A 23,649-nucleotide genomic window follows, 5' to 3' on the forward strand; every position below is an offset into this window, starting at 1 on the left:
TGTCACAGCTTGCAGTGTAAAGGCCACTGTGCAGCAATTAACCACGGCTCCCTGCCCTTTCCCTTCCGCCTGCCGGAGCGCGCTCTGCACAGGGATGAGTGACACTTCCTGAGCTCACAGTGACAGAAAAGCCAGTGGCAGCTCACAGGGAGAAAGCAGTGTTAAAACCCATGATTCCTGGCTCCCAGATCCTGAAATGAATTTAAGGGTGATGACATTGGAACGCTGTGGAGACCTTTGTGTGTGTGACCTTGCATTTAAACCTTTGCAGTTCTGGTTTTCGAGCTTTCAGGTGGTAGCTGCAAAAATGAGCTCCTTAATATTGAAGTGGCACCTGCCATCCCTGTTTACTCTCATGACTCCAGTAGATGGAGCTTTAGAAAGACCAAACATGACAAGGCCTAAGGTAGGATCAGAATATCTGTCAAAAGAAACTAGTTTGGCTGACAGCATCTAGAAGGTTGCTAGAGAATCAGGAGTGAAGATCATAAAGCCTCGTTCACACACCCCCACTGTACTGGTCCATTGCATAGAATCAGTAAGGTTGGAAAAGACCTCAAAGATTATCAAGTCCAACCTATGACCCAACACCTCATAACTACTAGACCATGGCTTCAAGTGCCGCATCCAGTCCCCTCTTGAACACCTCCAGGGATGGTGACTCCACCACCTCCCTGGGCAGCACATTCCAGTGGCAAATTACTCTTTCTGGGAAGAATTTTCTCCTCACCTCCAGCCTAAACCTCCCCTGGCACAGCTTAAGACTGTGCCCTCTTGTTCTGGTGCTGGTTGCCATGGTTGAGTTGATTAGATGGTGTTGGGTGATAGGTTGGACTTGATATCAAAGGTCTTTTCCAACCTGGTTAATTCAATTCCTATTCTATCCCACTCCTATTCTGTCCCACTCCTACTTCTATCCTATCCTCTATTCTATTCTACTCTACTCTGTTCTATTCTACTCTACTCTGTTCTATTCTACTCTACTCTATCCTATCCTATCCTATCCTATCCTATCCTATCCTATCCTATCCTATCCTATTCTGTCCTGTCCTGTCCTATCCTATCCTATCCTATAGATAGCCCAAATGAGCAGAGATCAAGAGTAATACTCAAGAAGGTAAGAAAGTCTTTGTGTATTAAGAGAGAAGACTCAGAGTCATAGCAGATGTGGTTTGAGCTATTCTGCTGATTAGTTTGCATTCCTCACTCTTCTGCCTCTGATACAAAACTGCTGAGGAAGCCAGTTGGCTAGGCTCAGCTAGATACTGAAGGTACAGGTGGAACATGTTAGATGAAATGAGTCACAAAGGAAATTCATGACAAAGCATGGAACTAAACCAGGATCTCCCAGGTCTGAACCCCTGGAACCATCTTCTATTTTGCAAGTCTAAAAAGCAAAAAGAAAAGCAAGAAGAAGACATGAGAAGTAAATGGTGGCTTTACTGAAAACATGATGAACCTGTGGAAGTCTTCTTGCTAGGTGTCACCAGTTTGGCAACACAGTGGGACTTGAAAAAAGTCCAATTCCCCGTGCCCTGTCTCAGGCATGATTTGGGGCTTAGCACAGAACATCAATGACCAAGAAGTAATTCACACACAGCCACCCTAATTAAGGGATAAGACAGTTTAACAGTGTAGATATAGGCCATTCTGTCCAACTTGGTCTCACCTCCTGCAACCCTGTGCATGCTTGATTTATGAATTCAGACACCGCCAAATCCATGGCAGAACCTCTGCAACAGCCTGCAAGGAGTCAAGCACCATGAAAGCCACCAAGGAAATCTAGAAATGGCCAAGTAGTTCGGCCACACCTTGAGTCCTGCGGCCAGCTCTGGGCTCCTCAGTTTAAGAAGGACATTGAGACACTTGAACGTGTCCAGAGAAGGGCAACGAGGCTGGGGAGAGGTCTGGAGCACAGCCCTGTGAGGAGAGGCTGAGGGAGCTGGGGTTGCTTAGCCTGGAGAAGAGGAGGCTCAGGGGTGACCTCATTGTCCTCTACAACTCCCTGAAGGGAGGTTGTAGCCAGGTGGGGGTTGGTCTCTTCTCCCAGGCAACCAGCACCGGAACAAGAGGACACAGTCTCAAGCTGTGCCAGGGGAGGTTTAGGCTGGATGTTAGGAAGAAGTTCTTCCCAGAAGGAGAGATTGGCCATTGGAATGTGCTGCCCAGGGAGGTGGTGGAGTCCCTGTCCCTGGAGGTGTTCCAAGAGAGGATAGTATGTAGCACTTGAAGCCATGGTTTAGTTAGTCATGAGGTGTTGGGTGACAGGTTGGACTCGATGATCTCTGAGGTCTTTTCCAACCTGGTTGATTCTGTGATTCCATGATCATTTTCCATGCATGCAGTATTTACAAGACATTCTTCTGGCTGGAAAAGACCAAGGTACAGTGAGCTGCTATCTGAAACAGCAGCTCTGATCCATCACCATCCCTAGAAGTGCTGAAAAACTGTGTAGGTGGTAGCCCAGGACATGATTTAATGGGGCATGATGGTGCTGGGGTGATGGTTGGAGTTGATTACCTTAGAGGTCTTTTCTAACCTTAATGAGTCTTTGATTTGCTTTGGATTGCACTTCACATCTTGATCTCCTCTGAAGGTCCTCAGAGGAATGAACCTTACTGATTCTATGATTTGAAGTGTGGAGGCAACAGGTCATGCAGTTTTGTGAAGGGTTTGGGGTTGTTGTTTTTCACAGAGGCATTACCTGGTGCCTGATGGCAATTTCTTCTGCCTGTTTGGTGTCACACCTTTCTCCAGGGTTATGTTTACCTTCTTAAATACCTTAAGCAAAGACACTTCTGCTCCTTATCCTCCATGGAAAAAATGTTGAAGACAGCAGTCCTTGACATGAGCAAATCATTCTTGCCATTCATGCTAGACTTTCTTTTGCTTATGTTTGCTCCATCTGTCCTTGGTGATTGTCTGAGAAGTGCCCTAAGGAAGCTCTCTGTTGCTGGGGCTATAGCCCTAGCTCTTGTGTCTGCTCCTTGTTGTTCTCTGAGCTGTCCACCTACTGCAGTCATGTCTCTCTTGTTCTGTAACCTGTGCCTTACAGTCTCACAGTATCACCAAGGTTGGAAGAGACCTCAAAGATCATCGAGTCCAACCTGTCACCACAGACCTCATGACTAGACCATGGCACCAAGTGCCACATCCAATCCCCTCTTGAACACCTCCAGGGATGGTGACTCCACCACCTTCCCTGGGCAGCACATTCCAATGACGATTAACTCTCTCAGTGAAGAACTTTCTCCTCACCTCCAGCCTAAACTTCCCCTGGCACAGCTGGTGACTGTGTCTTCTTGTTCTGGTGCTGGTTGCCTGGGAGAAGAGACCAACCCCTTCCCGGCTACAACCACCTTTCAGGTAGTTGTAGAGAGCAATGAGGTCACCACTGAGCCTCCTCTTCTCCAGGCTGAACAACCCCAGCTCCCTCAGCCTCTCTTCATAGGGCTTGTGCTCAAGGCCTCTCACCAGCCTTGGTTCTCTTTGATCCACTCTGCAGGGTAAATGTATCACTTTTTCAAGCCATCTTGCTGCTGTTCTGGGTAGCTTGAATATATTTTGTGTCTCTTGTGTCTTGCAGGAAGAGCCAAGGAGCAAATCCAAGATCTGTGCCAATGTTTTCTGCGGAGCCGGGCGGGAGTGTGCAATGACTGAGAAGGGAGAGCCCACCTGCCTCTGCATCGAGGTATGAGCACAGGTTCTGTGGGAGCAGGGGTCACCACCATCACCTTTCAGCTGGGTTTCAGTTGCTAAGGGATCTCATGCTGGATTGAGGTGTTGGAGTAGCTGCTAATTCACAGTGGCTCTTCAAACAGCAGGGCCTTTTCCAGTGTGTGTGTGTGGGAACAGCCCCACAGGGTAGGTACTGTCTGGGGCTTGCAGCTGTGCTGCTTGCTCAACTGCCTTCTGTCTTCACAGGAGACTTGGCTGGAGGTCTTTTGTTGGGAAAGCCCAGTAGGGCATTGATATGCAGCTGGCTTTGGAGGGCACTCTAGGGAATGGTCTGTGAGCTCCAAGGCAGCCTGCCCTCACTGGGGTCTTGTTTAAGGAGGTTTACAAGCACCCTACTAAAAATCAGCTTTTGTAACATGGAAATAATTGTGGTAGAGTGCTGGGAGGATGAATAGCTGCATCCAGCAGGGAGTCAGAGATGATTAGAAGAGCCTTTCCCAGATGTGGAGACACAGTGTCTCCCTGCTCCATCCTGCCCCATGCTTTCAAACCATTCCTGCCTGGCTCCTGGGATTGTGCCTGTGGCTCTTTGTCTCCACTCCCCTCAGAGCCTGCAGTTCTGCTGCAGCCAGCCTGGGCACTGGAGAGTGAAATGCCCCATTAGCAGGAAGAGAGTCTTACCATGCTGGGCAGGCTGGGCCAGACTGAAAGGGACAGGAGAAAGAAACTCACAGCCTGAACAGTAGCACTGAATTCTCCCTCTTGCTCATGACTGAGGGCTTCTGCATTTGGTTACAGAAAGGTGGGCAGAGCCCACAAAGAGATGCACTAGAGATGAGCAAGCAGAGATGCACAGAACCAATTGACAGAAACACTTCCAGGCAGCACATCCACGGCACCCAAAGAAACAGCTGCAAGATTACTCTTGCTGTTTATGCTGGACATTGGGCTCTGCTTTCAGGAAGAGTCATGTTGGTGGTGGTCACAGAGGCTGGGGTAAAATGAAACCTTTGAACCCTCAGCCACAGACTTCCCCCTGCAGGTTTTTCTGGGGTGATGATGGGTGGCTTCAACCCATTTCAAGCATCTCTTGGGCCAAGGGGACTGTGCCAAGGGCTTCTGTTGAGTTGGGCTGATGCTGGGACTCACCTGTCTCTGCCTAGCTGTCCTGAAGAGGCAGGTAAAATGGTGTCTGCTCTGGCTCTCTCACAGAAATGCAAACCTCACAAGAGGCCTGTGTGTGGTAGCAATGGCAAGACCTACCTGAACCACTGTGAGCTGCACCGGGATGCCTGCCTCACCGGCTCCAAGATCCAGGTGGATTATGATGGCCACTGTAAAGGTAAGCATGGTGATAAGGGCCAGCTGCAATCAGAGAGAAAGAATCAGAAGCCAAGCATGATGGCAAGGCAGAGGCCTCACCAGCCTGGAATTGCTGAGTGGGGTAAACTGGGCATGCCTGAGAATGAAGACTAGGTACAACCAAGGGTCCCAAGTCGCCAGGCAAGTTTCTGCTGGTGAAACAGGTCTGAACTGAAGCCATGAAATCAAGTGTGGTGATAGTAACCAGAATCAGGCACAGGGCAGTGACTGCCAGAGAAGTCTGGAGGGATGCATACTATAGCAGTTCTGAGAACAAGGTGGGAAGAGTCAGAACCTAGAACAATAGAGTCTTTGGCAGGTATGGGAATGGTTTCAACAGGGCTGGAGACAGACATACCTATAGCATAATCCCAGGCAAGAACTAGGGGCTGAGACATCGGTTGAAATGGAGCCATTGGGCTTGTGGGTAGGGAGTGTAGGTAGAGAGTCTGGATAGAATGTTTAAAAAGAGACTGGATGAGGCACTTGGTGCCATGGTTTAGTTGATTAGATGGTGTTGGGTGATAGGTTGGACTCAGTGATCTTGAAGGTCTTTCCCAACCTGGTTAATTCTGTATTCTAGAAGCCCTAGGTGAGGTTGGCAGGGTCATTAAAGCCCTCATTAGGGTACTCAGGACCCTGGAGCTACTGTTTCCCAGGCTTTCTGGGAGGAGGGCATTCAGGAGAGCAGGGCAACTTCATGCTCCTGCCTGCCTCTGAGCTGGTGGATTCAGGAAAGCAGTCTCAAGTCTCCCTGCTCAGGAAAGGTCAAACTCTCAGGATAAACCCCCAAAGCCCATACTGCCATCTGAGTTCATGAGGGACCACAGGAGCTTCAGGAGCAAGGATTTTGCCTCAGCAGCAGGTCTGTTGAACTTACCCCACACCAGCCCCAGAGTAAAAACATGTCTCCTTATGTTCAGACAGAACTTCATGTACTTAAGTATGTGCCTGCTGCCACTTGCCCTGTCACTGAACACCATGGAGAAGAGCCTGGCTTAGTCTTGTTCATTCCTTCCCATCAGACTTCTAAACATTGATGAGATTGCCTCTGAGCCTTCTCCAAGCTAAACAGTCCTCAGTCTACCCTTGGGCTGACAGATGTTCCAGTCTCTTAATTGCATTTGAGGCCCTCATGTTTCCAAAGACTCTTGGGTTACTCTGCTTTTGCCCAAGCAGCACCTGGGGTGGGAAGAGGTTTGTGTTGCTTCATGTTTCATCAGCAATGTTGTCTTCTGTCTTTGATTAACAGAAAAGAAGTCTGAGAATCCAGCTGCAAGTCCAGGTGAGAAGCCATCATCTTGTTTGCCTGGGGATTCTGTGCATTTGGGAAATGAGTTGGGGAGGAAGGGCTGCTGGGGGGTGTGCACAGCTCTATGTAAAAGTCATACTCTGCTCTGGCTGGAGCAGAGTCTGAGTTGATAAATCAGCTGAAATATGATTGCTCAGGTCTTTACACCTTGGTAACCTTTCAGAGTTCATACATCTTCACTGTGCTGGGCTGCCTCAGGGATTCTTCAGCATGCACCAGGTGGAACAATACCAAATGTGCATCTAGGAACACAGGCTTTGCTCATCACCCAGACTGAGGGAAGAGACACTCTTTCATTAAGGGTGGTTGTAGCCAGGTGGGGGTTGGTCTCTTCTCTCAGGCAACCAGCACCAGAACAAGAGGACACAGTCTCAAGCTGTGCCAGGGGAAGTTTAGGCTGGAGGTGAAAGTTCTTCCCAGAAAGAAAGATTGGCCATGGGAATGTGCTGCCCAGGGAGGTGGTGGAGTCACCATCACTGGAGGTGTTCAAGAGGGGATTGGATGTGGCACTTGGTGCCATGGTTTAGCTAGTCATGAGGTGTTGTGTGACAGGTTGGACTTGATGATCTTTGAGGTCTTTTCCAACCTTATTGATTCTATGAATTCATATAGTTCATTGGGGATCTAAGACACAGTAACTGTGGAGCTATGACCCTAACTCCAAGAGCATTCTTTTGAAAGGAGACTTTGTTTCAGGAGTGATTAACCAGTGGGTGTAGAGGCAGAGAGACAGCACTGTGTCATGAATGGGACATTGTCTGGAGAGTCAGGAGTTGTAGCTCAACCACCTCTCCCATCAGCCAACAAGTCTTTTTGAGTTCCTGTGCCTGGTTTTTCCCCTTATGCATTGCCTTGTGTAGTTAGCCTATAAATTCTGGGGCCATGGTCTGTGCTTCATCAGGGGATCCTTTTTGCCATCCATGGCCTCTCACTGCTGGAGCTGTACAAGCATCAGTTTCAGCTTCCTAGGACGTGAGAGCAAACCCTTGTACAGGTGTAAGGGAGAGGACAATGTCAGGGCATGGCCACCACCTCAGAGTAGTTTCAAGGAAGTTCACATTGAATATGCAGAATCCCTTCAGGTTTTTCTTCATAGAATCAATAAGGTTGAAAAAGACCTCAGAGATCATCAAGTCCAACCTGTCACCCAACACCTCATGGGTAACTAAACCATGGCTTCAAGTGCCACGTCCAGTCCCCTCTTGAACACCTCCAGGGATGGTGACTCCACCACCTCCCTGAGCAGCACATTCCAATGGCAAATTATTCTCTCTGGGAAGAACTTCTCACCTCCATCCTAAACCTCCCCTGTGTCCTCTTGTGCTGGTGCTGGTTGCCTGGGGGAAGAGACCAACCCCCTCCTGGCTACAACCTCCCTTCAGGTAGTTGTAGAGAGAGCAATAAGGTCTCCCCTGAGCCTCCTCTTCTTTCATCTGTCCATCCATTTGCAATTGTTATTCATAAGAAGGTCCTTAGTGCAAGTGACACAAATACACAGCAATTCCCTTTCTGGCTCCACTGGCCTGTGGGCAGGGGTGACAACTCATGGAAGCCAGATCAGAGGTTTCAGTGTTGTGTTTCAGTGTTAGCATACGGGGTGATACTCACTGAGAGAAACTTGTTACTGTGGAGAGCACTGTGAACAAGTCCAACTTGACTCCCTGTTTCTGATCAGAGTGGGCAAGTCAGGGCTTTGAAGAAATGAAATCTCCTGAGAGAGCAAGGGTGGGGGACAGCAGCTTGCTCAGTCTAGTCTCTGCCATTGCAGAGGAGGGAGGGTTTGCTACTTGAAGGTAGTCTGTGCGTGCTGCAGTCAGGGCCAGTCAGTCACCTGTTTCCATGTATCAGTTCAGACCAAGAAGGGCCAGCCCTGGGTTGTTACTCCACAGACTTGGATGGTGGGAAAGCAGAAGGGACTTGGCAGGAGTGTCGTTTTCTGGCCTTGCCACACGGTGTCACCCCCAGCCCATCCACCGCTCAGTGCGCAGCGCCTCTGCTTTCCTCGGCCTGTGGCACGTCTCCAAGGATGGAGCAGCCTGCAACCCGCCATCAGGGCTGCCTCCCCGCTTCTTTATTGCCAGCTGTCTGCCTGTGCTCGCCCTGTCAGCTTCATTCCTCTCACCCTTGCTTTTTCATTCTGTTACACCTCCTCCCATCAGTCGTCTGCTACCAGGCGGACAGGGACGAGCTCCGGCGCCGCGTCATCCAGTGGCTGGAAGCTGAGATCATTCCAGACGGATGGTTTTCCAAGGGCAGCAACTACAGTGAAGTCCTGGACAAGTACTTCAAGGCAAGTAGAGAAGTGCCTGTCTCAGAGCAGGAGAACATTCCTTGTCCTGTCACTGAAGCAGCTGCCATGCCCCCACCCAAGGAGCCGCAGCGCCTGGTGCGCTTGTCAAGCCGTGGGCCAGAAAGGCCTGGTGTGTCCTGCAGCGTGATGTGCTACAGCCTGCCTGCAGCAGCTGATGATGGAGCCACTGACATGGCTGTGGGCCAGCCCTTCCCTGGGGAAAAGGAGGTCAGGTTGGGTTTGCCTCTGGCAGCAGAGAGAAGAGCTGGTCTCAGGGGAGAGAAGATAGCCAGAGGTGAAAAGATGGGTGAAAGGGCTGGAAATGCAAGTAGGAGGAGCAGGAGGCTGGAGCAGAGGCTGCTGATCCTTTGTTCCAGGCAGTCCCAAGGCCATGCTGAGGGCAGATAGGGGATGCTTGAGGGCTTCAAGCAGAATATTTGCTTGCAAGGAATAGGGCCCAGATGTGGCCAAGAGCTGGCAGTTACAAATGCTCTGCAGAGAAAGCAGAGCCACCCATGAGTCTCAAGCCCTGCAATAATCCTGTTCTTCTTCCCTCCTCCCTGTCAGTCTGCTCATCCCCACCCCCTTTTGTAAGCAGCATATCACAGCCTCTCCCATGCTTCTGCCACATGCACTGCTTCATCCCTCCCCTCCATGCACAACTCCTGAGAAAGACTTCAGAGCATTCAGAATGGAGCTGAAGGAGCAGGTGGGGAAAGGGGGAGAGTGTTTAAATCATAAGCTGTGAGAGATTAATGGTGCCTGACAGGAGTCAGCGCTGCAAGCAAATTTGCCATGGCAATGGCACCCCCTGGTGAGACAGAGGAGCTGGTCCCCGGGCTCCAGAGAGCTGCTTTGCCTTTGTAGCCATTCATGCTGCTCCTTCTGTGGAAAGCCACTTCTGGCCTACTGCCTCAGGCACCCCCACTGGCACCTGCCAGCACCAGAATGCTGCTTCTGACCTGCAAAGCAAAGCTACTCAGTCCCTTCCCCTGCAAGCATCTCCAGAAGCCTTCACTGAGAACCTCTCTAGGCTTTGCCATGAGCCAACCACAAGCTTTCTCCACCACCATGGCACAGCCTGGTCACCTCCACCATCCCCATGCCATCCATGCCCTGGTGTCAACCTGTGGCCATAGTTCAGAGACAGAACCTCATGGGGAGACCTCCTTGCTCTCTACAACTGCCTTAAAGGAGGCTGGAGCAAGGTAGGGGTCCATCTCTTCTCCCTGCTAACAAGTGATAGGATGAGAGGAAATGGCCTCATGGCTCCAGGGGAGGTTTAGGATTGGATATTAGAAGGAACTTCTTTACTGAAAGGGTTTTCAAACACTGGAACAAGCTCCCCAGGGAGTTAGTTGAATGCTCATCCCTGAAGGTATTTCAAAGATGCAGAGATGTGGTGCTGAGAGACATGGTTTAGCACCAGCCTTAGTAGGGTTAGATAATGGTTGGTCTCCCTGATCTTAAAGGTCTTTTCCAACCAAACCCAATGCTGTGATTCTGATAGAATAGAATAGACCAGACCAGGTTGGAAAAGACCTTCAAGGTCATCATGTCCAACCTATCATCCAACACCACCTAATCAACTAAACCATGGCACCAAGGGCCTCATCCAGTCTCTTCCTAAACACCTCCAGGGATGGTAACTCCAGCACCTCCCTGGGCAGCACATTCCAATGGCCAATCTCTCTTTCTGGGAAAAACTTCTTCCTCACCTCCAGCCTAAACCTCCCCTGGTGCAGCTTGAGACTGTGTCTTCTTGTTCTGGTGCTGGTTGCTTGGGAGAAGAGACCAGCCCCCACCTGGCTACAACCTCCCTTCAGGTAGTTGTAGACAGCAATGAGGTCTCCCCTGAGCCTCCTCTTCTCCAGGCTAAGCAACCCCAGCTCCCTCAGCCTCTCCTCACAGGGCTTGTGCAGACCCTAGCATTGAAAGGCAAGACATCTGGTTTGAGTCTGAGTCATTAAGGGAGCTGCAGCCACTTCCAGAAGGAATAGCAGGACGAGAGGCTTCCAAGTCCAGTAGAACTGAAACATGTTAGTGGAGCAGTTAGATGCTGTCTACAGTGTGCAGGGGAGTTTTCCTAGCCCAAGAGGTTTTGGCTAAGCCACATAGAGGTAACAAGAGGCAGTGTCTCTTCCAGCATTTCTGGAAGCACTGCATGAGGAGACAACAGTGACCTGCCCCAGGCCACACAGCCAAAATGAGCCAGCAGCAGTCTGTGTGCAGAATTCATTTTCCCCTCCCTGCAATGCAGCTGTGTCTGAGGGGGCCCAGCAGTCCCTGCTGAGTGCCCAGCACTGTGGTATTGACATCTCCAAACAGGAAGGCAAAATGCAATTACTTCTTTGGCAGTAGAGCCAGGATTTAGGGGCTAAAAATCCTGGTCTTCAGTGCCAGGAGTCCTGTCCAGACCTTAAGAAGTTGGTGGTGAGGTGCTGTGCTGTTTGATTAAATTGTTTCTTCCTTGGGATCAGCTGGAAATTGCTTCCTGTGATTTCCCCTTTTGTCACTGTCACAGTCCAGGCAGAGCTTTGGATTTACACAGATTGGAAAGCTGACACCTCCTTGAATGCAACTGGCCTGTTTAAAAGCAGGAGGTATATAAGAAGGCTGAGAGCTGGCTGGAACAAAAAGAAATGGGGTTAGAGCCATAAATCAAGCAGCAGGAGGTGAATGAGAGGCAGGGTATTCTATCAGTGAGAGCAAGGCTGGGTTCCCATCTCCCACTTCTGGTGCTAGCATGGAAATGTTGCTGGTTTCCTCTGAGCCTCTTGTTCTTTGTGCAGAACAAGGATGATGCAACCTGTTTCACTTGATGACATCCTGGCCTGCATTAGGAACAGTGTGGCCAGCAGGAGCAGGGAAGTCATTCTGCCCCTGTACTATGCACTGGTTAGGCCACACCTTGAGTCCTGTGTCCAGTTCTGGGCCCCTCAGTTTAAGAAGGATATTGAGACACTTGAACATGTCCAGAGAAGGGCAACAAGGCTGGGGAGAGGCCTTGAGCACAGCCCTGTGAGGAGAGGCTGAGGGAGCTGGGGTTGTTTAGCCTGGAGAAGAGGAGGCTCAGGGGAGACCTTCTTGCTGTCTACAACTATCTGAAGGGAGGTTGTAGCCAGGTGGGGGTTGGTCTCTTCTCCCAGGCAACCAGCACCAGAACAAGGGGACACAGTCTCAAGCTGCACCAGGGGAAGTTTAGCCTGGAGGTGAGGAGAAAGTTCCTCACTGAGAGAGTTGTTAGCCATTGGAATGTGCTGCCCAGGGAGGTGGTGGAGTCACCATCCCTGGAGGTGTTCAAGAGGGGATTGGATGTGGCACTTGGTGCCATGGTCTAGTCATGAGGTCTGTGGTGACAGGTTGGACTTGATGGTCTTTGAGGTCTCTTCCAACCATAGTGATACTGTGAAAGCCTCAAAAATGCTAAGTACAAGTGGAAGAGGGAGAAGGGAAGGGATATCCTGAACTGATAAATCAGACCCTCTCCCATCTTACCCTGCAGAGCTTTGATGATGGGGATTCTCGTCTGGATTCCACTGAATTCCTGAAGTTTGTGGAGCAGAATGAGACTGCTGTCAACATCACCACCTACATGGACCAGGAGACCAACAAGCTGCTCAGGTGGGCAATGAACCAGGATGCTAGAAGGGCAAGGGGCCAGATGTGGTAGAAGGAGGGCCATGAAAATCCACTCATGGAAAGCATCACTTAGGGCTTGCACCAGCAAAGCCAACTGGGTGAAGTGGCTTCTCGCTCAGTTAGGTGTGAATGCCACCAAAAGGAGCAATCCCACCCCTCCCTTTCACATCACTTGTATTCCAACCTTCTTTTGCCTTAAATCTGGTAGGGGTGCAGCCAGCAGGTGAGTTGGGTGACAGAAACCTTGCCTATAAAATTTCCTGATAAATTAGCCAGATCCAATGCAAGGAAGGCAGTGGGGAAATCTTTGAGGTCTCTTCCAACCCTAGTGATACTGAATACTGCAAACACAGCCCACAGGCAGCTTGTAGGTGGTGCTGGTGCAAGCACAGCATAAAAACACAGTTTGGGAGGTTTCCCTTTTCTCCATGGGTGAGACAATGAGGAGAACAGGCTGCTTGTGGTCAGGCTCTGCTTGCATCTCTCCCCATGTGACAGCATGGAGATGTCAACAGTTTCCTGTTGTTGCTGTTCTGAATGTCCCCCCCACTGCCCAGCCCTTTGCCAGACAGGGTGATTTTGTGACTGTTTTTCCTTCTCTCTGTATCCACTGAGGTTTCTGTACACAAGCCACTTCTGCCAGGCATCTCAGAGCTTTCCTAGTTACTACTGGTTTCACCCATCTGCACTATGAAGCCAGTAGAGCAGGGATCAGCCTGGTGTAGCCCTGTGTAGAACATGCCTTTGTGTTTCCTTGCAGGGGACTCTGTGTAGATGCCCTCATCGAGCTGTCAGATGAAAATGCTGACTGGAAGCTCAGCTTCAATGAATTTCTCAAGTGCCTCAGCCCATCCTTCAACCCACCAGAGAAAAGTAAGAACTCCTCTAAACCTTTATTTATTTAGAATAAACCAAACCAGGTTGGAAGAGACCTTCAAGATCATCGAGTCCAACCCATCAACCAATCCAACCCACCTAAACAAATAACCCATGGCACCAAGCACCCCATCAAGTCTCCTCCTGAACACCTCCAATGATGGTGACTCCACCACCTCCCTGGGCAGCCCATTCCAATGGCCAATCACTCTCTCTGTATAGAACTTCTTCCTAATATCCAACCTGAACCTCCCCTGGCGCAGCCTGAGACTGTGTCCTCTTGTTCTGGTGCTGGGTGCCTGGGAGAAGAGACCATCACCCGCCTGTCTACAACCTCCCTTCAGGTAGTTGTAGAGAGTGATAAGGTCACCCCTGAGTCTCCTCTTCTCCAGGCTGAGCAACCCCAGCTCCCTCAGTCTTTCCTCATAGGGCTTGTGTTCCAAACCCCTCACCAACTTTATTGCTCTTCTCTGGACTTGTTCCAGCAAGTCAACCTCCTTCCTAAACTGAGGGGCCCAGAACTGGACACAGGACTCAAGGTGTGGCCTAACCAGTGCAGTGTACAGGGGCAGAATGACCTCCCTGCTCCTGCTGGCCACACTGTTCCTGATCCAGGCCAGGATGCCATTGGCCCTCTTGGCTGCCTGGGCACACTGCAGGCTCATGTTCAGCCTGCCATGGGCCAGTACCCCCAGGTCCCTCTCTGCCTGGCTGCTCTCCAGCCTCACTTGTGTTTGGGAATGACAGGGGCCCTGCAAACAGAGGAAATGGAAGAGACCAGCTTTGGGTGACACGTTAGATGCTGCAACTCCACTCCCAGAGATAATGTTGACACATACCTAGCTCCCCTCTGACTGCACCCCTTGTCCCTGCATTGCCAGAAGTACTGCTTTTTCTACCCTGGAGCTCCAAAAGCTCTTCTAATGAACAAGAGTTGGATTTTAGAAGCAAGGGCACAGGTCAAATGGGTATGGGTATGCTTGGAAGGCCAAGGCTTGTATTTAACAGTGCAGAGATGAATCACATGAGGAGTTCATGTCTGGATAACTTAGGAGAGTCAGAACAAAGTCCTGCTATGCTCTGTCTTTCACACAGAGAGCCTCCCTGATGAGCATCTCAAAGTTCACTATCCTTCCAAATCCTGGTTAGTGTAACAATTAATGTGGAAGCAGCTTAGTGTTCTGCTGAGCAGGCATGCCTAGCCATTCATCTGATTGTCTCCTCAGGGGGTGCCAGTCCAGAGGTGCCAGATTTACATCCCACTGCAGTAGCACTGAGGAGCAGGCAGGGGCTATGCTTCTTAGGGAGTATTCACTTGAAATCCCTATGGCCTGTTTCAGTGGGAAGCTGCTGCACCTCCCCCAGAGAACATGATCAGCTGGTTTCCACTGAACACCAGACAGGGTTTGGGGGCCTGGACTTAAACCTATAATAGAGCTGTGAGAAGAAATGTGAGCTGAAATGAGAAGCCTTTGGCTCTTTCCTCTCTTTCTCAGGGCAACAGCAAACACACAATCATTTGCCTGACTCCCCACCTGTAGCAGGAATTGTTGCAGAGTGACCCAAACTTTTACTTTGTGGATTCTCTTCTGTATGTAGGAAATTAGGAAACTCAAATCCAGTACTGAGGCTTCATTTGGAATTGAAATGTGTTCTTCTCAGGAAGCATATTTAAGCCTTGGACTTTCCCAAAGTATTTTTTTTTGGCTGATTTCACACACCCAAACCAGCATGAGTGTTTCAGTCACTATGAAACTGCTGGTGGTTAGGAATAGAATAGAATGGAGTAGAATAGAATAGAATGGAGTGGAGTGGAGTGGAGTGGAGTGGAGTGGAATGGAATGGAATGGAATGGAATGGAATGGAATGGAATAGAATAGAATAGAATAGAATAGAATAGAATAGAATAGAATAGAATAGAATAGAATAGAATAGAATTAACCAGGTTGGAAAAGACCTTCAAGATCATCAAGTCCAACCTATCACCCAACACCATCTAATCAACTAAACCATGGCACCAAGTGCCCCATCCAGTCTCCTCCTAAACACTTCCCAGTGATGGTGACTCCACCACCTCCCTGGGCAGCACATCTCAATGGCCAATCTCTCTTTCTATGAAGAACTTCTTCCTCACCTCCAGCCTAAACCTCCCCTGGTGCACCTTGAGACTTGTTCTGGTGCTGGTTGCCTGGGAGAAAAGACCAACCCACACCTGGCTACAACCTCCCTTCAGGGAGTTGCAGAGAGCAATAAGGTCTCCCCTGAGCCTCCTCTTCTCCAGGCTAAGCAACCCCGGCCTCTCCTCACAGGGCTGTGCTCCAAACCCCTCCCCAGCTTTGTTGCCCTTCTCTGGACACCTTCCAGCAACTCAACATCTTTCCTAAACTGAGGGGCCCAGAACTGGACACAGGACTCAAGGTGTGGCCTAACCAGTGCTGAGTACAGGGGGCACAATGACTTCCCTGCTCCTGCTGGCCAGGGGAAGGATGAATGTCTTTAAAACCTTGTACCTGTCCTCTCTCAAGGTATCTCCAAAGTATGTTGTCTTTTGTCTGCTCCCTGTCTCACAACCACTGCCTGCATTCTGTTCCTCTCTAGAGTGTGCCCTAGAAGATGAAACCTATGAGGATGGAGCAGAGACCCAGGTGGAGTGCAACCGCTGCGTCTGTGCCTGTGGGAACTGGGTGTGCACTGCAATGACTTGTGAGGGTCTGTATGCTCTCCAGACAATCACTCTCTTTGGCTTTCTACAAAAAGGAGATCTGCTTTCTGTCTCTCTGAGGGCACCAGCTATCCAGATGCCTTCCCTCTCAGCTACTCCATGGGTGGTATTTACATCGCCCTCCTGTGCTTTAGGTTGGCCAAACCCAAGCTGGTTGTGTTCTAGAGGTCAGAGAAATGTGTAACTGGATTGAGGGCTTGTTGTTGGGATTTGGTGTCATGAAAATTCAGCAGCAGATCTTCCAGACCACAGCTAATTTGCATCCAGATGGCTTGGAGCATGTGCAGACCAAAGAGATCACTGTCTGCAACCCTACATGCAAGTGTGAGCAAGTCCACTTTCCTCTATGTGTATCGGTATCCTCAGTGTATCTGTACAGCAGGAGCTAGAGAGCTGTTTTACCCCAGAGGGGAGATACAAGACTTCATCCAGTAGGCCCAAAAAGCACTTCAGCTCCTTGCTGTAAAAACTGTAGAAGAAAATAAGAGCAAGGGAGATGAAGGGAGGTGGTGATCCCAAAAAGACAGGATTCTCAGTCTGTCCATTCTTCTTCTGGAAGGCACCTATGTTGCAGTTGTGAGAAGTCACGGTGGGGTTGTGAACAACACCTCCCTTTTGCCTTCTCACAGGCAGTCCAGGGCCAGTGGAAAGCCAGATTTCATGCCTGCCCTCCCAGCACTGCACTGTGTTTTTTATGGCTTTCTTCCCTAGAAACAGAGCTTTGCTTGAGGTTTGTTTTCAGTGCTGTGCAGAGGCTGTCAGCAGTACATTAGTTCAGATCTATAGCCAACAGTTTGGGCACAGGAAAGAGGGAAGCAGCAAGAGGTATTCTTCTTTGGGATCACCTCAGCCCAGGCTTCACTGTGAGAGCAGAAATTCACCTCAGAAAAGATAACTTCAATACTGATAGAGCTGCCAGTGGAGCTGTGGGTAGGTCCCAGAGGTTAAGCAACTGAATGACAGACTCCTTTTGCTGCCTCCTGAGAAACAACCTTCAGAGTTGGTATACGACTCCTGGTCTTACTGCCTGCTTTGTTCCCTGCATCCTCAGCAGAAGCACAGAGTGGGGCAACAGTTCCTTGACTTTGTGCCCATGGCAGAGTAGCAGAGAGCTTAGAGGCTGTGTTAGAGAGATAATGAAACCCAAGGATCATGACTGACGTCATTGACTTGGACCTGAGCAAAGCACCACATCCTGGTCTCCAAGCTGGTGCAGGATGGGTTTCAAGGATGGACCATTCAGTGGATACAGAACTGGCTTGATGGCCACACCCAAAGAGTGGCTGTCCATGGGTCCATGTCCCAGTGGAGGCCAGGGACAAGCAGAGTCCCTCAGGGATCAGTCCTGGGACCAGGCTTGTTCAACATCTTTGTGGGTGCCACGGACAGTGGCATTGAGTGCACCCTCAGCAAGTTTGCTGATGACACTAAGCTGTGTGGTGCAGCAGACAGCTGGAGGGAAGGGAGGCCATCCAGAGGGACCTGGACAGGCTGGAGAGGTGGGCACAAGCCAACCTCATGAGCTTCAACAAGAGCAAGTGCAGGGTCCTACATCTGGGTGGGGGCAATTCAAGCACCAATACAGGCTGGTCAGTGACTGGCTTGAGAGCAGCCCTGAAGAATAGGACTTGGGGGTGCTGGTGGGTGAGAAGCTCAACATAAGCCAGCAGTGAGCACTTGCAGCCCAGAAAGCCAATCAGATCCTGGGCTGTATCAAGAGAAGCAGAGCCAGCAGGTCGAGGGAGGTGATTCTCCCCCTCTGCTCCACTCTGGGGAGACCCCACCTGGAGTACTGCGTCCAGTTCTGGAGCCCCTATTACAGGAAGGATCTGGAGGTGCTGGAAGGTGTCCAGAGAAGGGCCAGGAGGATGAGCAGAGGGCTGGAGCACCTCTCCTGTGAGGACAGACTGAAGGAGTTGGGGCTGTTCAGTCTGGAGAAGAGAAGGCTCCGAGGAGATCTTATTGTGGCCTTCCAGTATCTGAAGTGGGCTACAAGGAAGCTGGGGAGGGACTGCTCAGGGTGTCAGGGAGTGATAGGACTAGGGGGAATGGAAAAAAACTAGAAATGGGTAGATTCAGAGTGGATGTTAAGAAGTTCCTCACCATGAGGGCGGTGAGAGACTGGCACAGGTTGCCCAGGGAGGTGGTGGAAGCCTCATCCCTGGAGGTGTTTGCAGCCAGGCTGGATGTGGCTGTGAGCAACCTGCTGTAGTGTGAGGTGTCCCTGCCCATGGCAGGGGGGTTGGAACTGGCTGAGCCTTGAGGTCCCTTCCAACCCTGACAATTCAATGATTCTATGATTCTAATCAGATCAGACACATCATCAGGATATATCTCCCCTGAGCAAAATTACCTCTTTGTGAGGCATCAGCTATCCTTCTTGGACAGCACTGAGCTCCCATTTTTTTCCCTACAAGAGGCCAAGATGTTGGAGCTAATTATAGGTGCTTCTTCAGAATAATACTCAGCCGCTTCCTTGTGGCTGTATTATTTTATTACTTGGGACAGAGAGATAGGGACAAACTGAGTATCCAGGTTCTGAAGTCCCAGGCAGCCACAGGTCCATTTTCTTTCTAGAAGCCAGTCCATACCTTCTTCCAGCAAGGCCTCCCTCAGCTTAAGGAACCCAGTAGTCAACCTGCCTCTTGTTGTTCCTCTGTGGCTCAGGCTCTGAGATGTGTATCCCCTGTTTGAGATAACACTGAACTCCATTTCTGTTTGCAGGGAAGAATGAGAAGATGCCTGCTCAGAGACAGCACCCTAATCAAGATCTGACTGAGGAGGAGCTGGCTAGATATGTTCAGGAACTGCAGAAGCATCAGGTTAGTGTGGGAAGCTCTGCCTGCACTAAGCCTCTCCTTGCTAGTGGAGCTCCTTCGAAGGCTCTCCTTACTATAGGACTTCCTTCTGCTTCTCTCATTGGGAGGTATAAAGGGGGAGCAGTGTAAAGGGGTGTGGTGGTTTGAGCCTTAACTGGGATTTAAGAGCTCAAATAGGGACAAGGCTGAGAATCCCTCCCCTGCTCCCCCCTCCTCTTTCCTGATTGAGAGGAAAAGAAAGGGAAGGAGCAAATCCACCAAGAAATAATTTGCAGTTGGTTTGCAAGTAGAGAGGTAAACATTCTCTTTAAACAGTGTATATATGGATATAAAACAATACCAGGAAGGGGTCACAAGGGTAAGGAACAAGGATGGATGGGGAAAAATATGAGATTCAACACATCTAAGTGCCAGGTTCTACACACTGGCCACAACAACCCCATGCAGTGCTACAGGCTGGGGGCAGAGTGGCTGAGAGCAGCCAGGCAGAAAGGAACCTTGGGATACTGGTTGAGAGTAGGCTGACCATGAGCCTGCAGGGTGCCCAAGAAGGCCAATGGCATCCTGGCCTGCATCAGGAACAGTGTGGCCAGCAGGAGCAGGGAAGTCATTCTGCCCTGTGCTCAGCACTGGTTAGGCCACACCTTAAGTCCTGTGTCCAGTTCTGGGCCCCTCAGTTTAGGAAAGATGTTGAGTTGCTGGAAGGTGTCCAGAGAAGGGCAGGAAAGCTGGGGAGGGGTTTGGAGCACAGCCCTGTGAGGAGAGGCTGAGGGAGCTGGGGTTGCTTAGCCTGGAGAAGAGGAGGCTCAGGGGAGACCTTCTTGCTCTCTACAACTACCTGAAGGGAGGTTGTAGCCAGGTGGGGGTTGGTCTCTTCTCCCAGGCAAGCAGCACCAGAACAAGAGGACACAGTCTCAAGCTGTGCCAGGGGAGGTTTAGGCTGGAAGTGAGGAGAAAGTTCTACACAGAGTTGTTAGCCATTGGAATGTGCTGCCCAGGGAGGTGGTGGAGTCACCATCCCTGGAGGTGTTCAAAAGGGATTGGAAGTGGCACTTGGTGCCATGGTTTAGTCATGAGGTGTTGGGTGACAGGTTGGACTTGATGATCTTTGAGGTCTTTTCCAACCTGATTGATTCTATGATTCTATGAAAACCAGTCCTTTGAAAAGGCATGGATGTAGCAGGGAGGAGGAGGACCAGGCCTGACCACATGGCTGAGAAGCAGGAAGCCAGCAGCAGTCCTCTCGTCCAGGCAAGGCAGGAGCCAAAAAGAGCTAATGGCTGCAGTGTCTTCCTTTTTATAGGTTTGCTGGACAGGGAGGGGGAGTGGAACAGACTAACTCAGTTCCCCAGGGGGAAAATGCCCTCCAGGGAGAGCAAGGCTCTCATAAGCCCTCCCCCCACTGCTTTCAGGATGGGCGTAACCCATCACAAGGGGCGTCTCTGTTGCCTGTGGGATGATAGGTTGGACACAATGATCTTGAAGGTCTCTTCCAACCTGGCCTGGTCTATTCCTATTCTATTCTATTCCTATTTTATTCTATTCTATTTCTATTTCTATTTCTATTTCTATTTCTATTTCTATTTCTATTCTATTTCTATTCTAAAAACAGGTATCACAGTATAACTAAGGTTGGAAATGACCTCAAGGATCATCGAGTCCAACCTATCACCACAGACCTCATGACTAGACCATGGCACCAAGTGCCACATCCAATCCCCTCTTGAACACCTCCAGGGATGGGGACTCCACCACCTCCCTGGGCAGCACATTCCAATGACGAATGACTCTCTCTGGGAAGAACTTTCTCCTCGCCTCGAGTCTAAACCTCCCCTGGCACAGCTTGAGACTGTGTCCTCTTGTTCTGGTGCTGGTTGACTGGGAGAAGAGACCAACCCCTTCCCGGCTACAGCCATCTTTCAGATAGTTGTAGAGGGCAATGAGGTCACCCCTGAGCCTCCTCTTCTCCAGGCTAAACAATCCCAGCTCCCTCAGCCTCTCCTCACAGGGCTATGCTCAAGGCCTCTCCCCAGCCTCGTTGCCCTTCTCTGGACACCTTCAAGTGTTTCGATGTCCTTCTTAAACTGAGGGGCCCAGAACTGGACACAGGACTCAAGGTGTGGCCTAACCAATGCAGAGTACAGGGCACAATGACTTCCCTGCTCCTGCTGGCCACGCTATTCCTGATGCAGGCCAGGATGCCATTGGCCCTCTTGGCCACCTGGGCACACTGCTGGCTCATATTCAGGCAGCTGTCAATCAGTACCCCCAGGTCCCTCTCTGCCTGGCTGCTCTCCAGCCACTCCGACCCCAGCCTGTGAGGCTTTGAAGTGCAAGCCAGTATTAGCTCCTCTTGTGGATGGACCAAAGGATTTAGGGCACTGTCGGTTCCTGTGTCAGTGTAGAGCCTCACCTCTGTGCTCTCTTTTTCTAGGAGACAGCTGAGAAGACCAAGAGAATGAGCACCAAGGAAATGTGAGGGACCTCCACCCTGGAGGAGCCCAGGAGGATGGGCCCAAGCTGATGGCCTGTCCTCCAGTGCTGATCTCAGTATGTGCAAGCGTCTGCTACGCTTGCCCAGTCACAGATATTTACATTGTATAGCGATGGGTTATTTGTTTTGTAATACACAGAGAATGGGGCCAGAAAAGGGGAGCAGAGCCCACCTGTGCAGGGAGCTTCACTGCTGGGGCCTTGGAAGGCTGGGAGGGACCTGCAGCAGCCTATGGGACTCTCTCAGAGCAGACAGCTGCTCCCTCCAAGAGCTGACATAGATTTGTTGTTCCCCTGGATTTGGGGAAAGGATGGAGGTCACTGCTGGATAGAAAAGGGGATCTTCAATCCATACATCAATCCTTGGCTGCAGAAGTACAGACCCAGCAGTTTTGTGGCTGAGCACATGTGCTGCAGGGCATAACTGGCCTGCTTACCCTCCCCTTTGGTTCAAGCTCCTCAAAGCTGGTCAGCCTGGTGTGACACCTGGAAGTTGTGGTGCCATGCTGCTGGTATGAGTCCTCCTTGCTTTCCACCATACTGTCCCCAGCAGTTCCTCCTGTACATTGTGGGCTCTAACACAACATGGTTCCTTTTGACCTCATCTCACTCTTACTCTCCTTGCCCCCTCCTTAGAGGTGCTATCATATTTTTTTCCCTTTATCACATTCACATGCTGACTCCCCTTTTTGTTTTGTTGGTTTATTGCTTTATTTCCTATGGTAGTAATTCAGCTTTTGTATGTTTTTGTAGCTCTAGCTCCCTCATGGAAACCCAGCCTGTGGGGTTTTGTTGTTGACAGTGCTGTGAGGTATCACACCTGTGCTCAGCCACCACAAACACCACGAGCAACTTGTGAGCCCTGCTCTACAGGGTGTTTCTCAGCTGGGGACAAGCAATGTCTCTCATGGGAAGAAGAGGCAGAGGTGTATTGTAATTAGTTTGGCCAGGCACAGATCAACACTGCAGCTCTCTAGATCTTGCTCCCTTAGCTAGTATTGGCCATGTGGTGAGGGTCCATGCTCATGCCTCTCTAAATTGCCCAGAAGGAAGTGCCAAGCAGTCTAGAGACAGAGGAACCAGACAATCCCATTAGGAGGGTATGTCAAAAGGCTCAACTACATAGAAAGCTGTTCAGTTGGAGTCTGGGCTGTTAGCCATCATCTTAGGCTTTCCATCTCCCTCTGGGCTGAGGCAATAGGGTTATTCTTTGACTCCAGGTTCTGAGTTTGCAGTCAGGGCTGGGAGCTTCATTGTTCACACGGTTTATCTTTGATTAGACCATCTCTGACCACCCTCACCCCCCTTCAGTTCTGTCTGATGTGTTGCTCAGACCCTTGGTCCTAGACAGAAAGGAAATCCTGCTTTGTTGACATTCACCTCTGTAGCCTCAGGCCCAGACAGTTTTCCTCCTGCAGCTGCCAAATGTACTTCACACACTCCCACACCTGAGCATCCACTTGCCATGGTCCTTTCATACCCCTGCTGTGCATCCCAAGCAGTTGTGTTTGTGAGCAGCAGCAGCAGTTGTTGCCAGGTGTCTTGCAGTCTCTAGCACTTCCTCAAGTGAAACTCCCCATGCACCTGCAGAATCATGTTCTGCTTGAGTGAAGATCAGCAGGACTTTTGTCCCAGCCTTCCCCTTCTTGCCCAGTGCTTTCCTTGGAGAGGAAGAATGAGCTCCCACCTAACAAGTGTAGGAAAAGAAGAAAGCTTGGTCCATCCCATGGTCTCCCATGAGCCAGAGCTGTTAAAGGCTGGCTGGTCTTTGAGCTGTTTCCCTGATATGAACCCAGAGGACTTCCACTGACTTTGTCTCAGTGCCACATCTCCAGGGAGAATCATACTCTACCCTGCCATCCTTGGAGGTTTTGGCATCATACAGCAGGAGGTTGGTTCTTTTCCCATAAGGGTCTGAGAAGCTGTCACCTGTGAAGGTGAGGGGCATGAGACCATAGGAACTGAGGGTAATGTGGACAGTGCTGCTCAGGGACTGAGTCATTGTGTTGTGGTGGCACTGAACAAACAGTGCTGGGTGGAATTAGGAGCACCCATTAGATGTACCCTCATTCCTTCCCAACAAGGATGAGTGGAACAGCTTCATGTGCTGGATGTGAAGTCACAGGAACATTGTTAATAAATGTTTTGCTTTATTCCATCCCTGCTCTGAAAGGTAGTTTGTGCCTCCCAGCTCACTTTGTTCCAGCTTGGATCATTGAAGTGCCTTAGAGAAAACACAACAGCTTGCCTTAGAGGGTGGAGGTAACATTTTATTGTCCAGTCAGGAAGATCTCCAACTGGGAGAAGCAGACCGTGTGCAGGAAGGGGAGGGAAAGCCACAGCTGAAGAGCTTCTGGGAGAAGCAGACCTTGTGGAGGAAGGGGAGGCAAAGCCACAGCTGAAGAGCTTCTGGGAGAAGCAGACCATGTGCAGGAAGGGGAGGCAAAGCCACAGC

At 50.3% G+C, this 23,649-nt stretch overlaps 1 protein-coding gene across 1 annotated transcript in view; it reads left to right on the plus strand.

The window, feature by feature from the left end:
* The window catches only part of FSTL1 (follistatin like 1), a 79,209-nt gene extending 55,857 nt beyond the window's left edge, over positions 1-23,352 (plus strand). Inside the window, exons 3-11 of the mRNA XM_068166003.1 lie at positions 3,587-3,691; positions 4,891-5,020; positions 6,293-6,325; positions 8,512-8,642; positions 12,148-12,266; positions 13,045-13,157; positions 15,759-15,869; positions 18,607-18,704; positions 21,136-23,352. Of these exons, the coding sequence (XP_068022104.1) occupies positions 3,587-3,691; positions 4,891-5,020; positions 6,293-6,325; positions 8,512-8,642; positions 12,148-12,266; positions 13,045-13,157; positions 15,759-15,869; positions 18,607-18,704; positions 21,136-21,180 (885 nt within the window). The 3' untranslated portion in view covers positions 21,181-23,352. The remainder of the gene's footprint in view (positions 1-3,586; positions 3,692-4,890; positions 5,021-6,292; positions 6,326-8,511; positions 8,643-12,147; positions 12,267-13,044; positions 13,158-15,758; positions 15,870-18,606; positions 18,705-21,135) is intronic.
* Positions 23,353-23,649: the final 297 nt, after the last annotated feature.

This window comes from Melanerpes formicivorus, unplaced genomic scaffold, assembly GCF_026170545.1.
Source record: "Melanerpes formicivorus ecotype bairdi unplaced genomic scaffold, bMelFor1.0.p_v2 SCAF_95, whole genome shotgun sequence".
In the NCBI taxonomy this organism is placed as follows: Eukaryota; Metazoa; Chordata; class Aves; order Piciformes; family Picidae; genus Melanerpes; species Melanerpes formicivorus.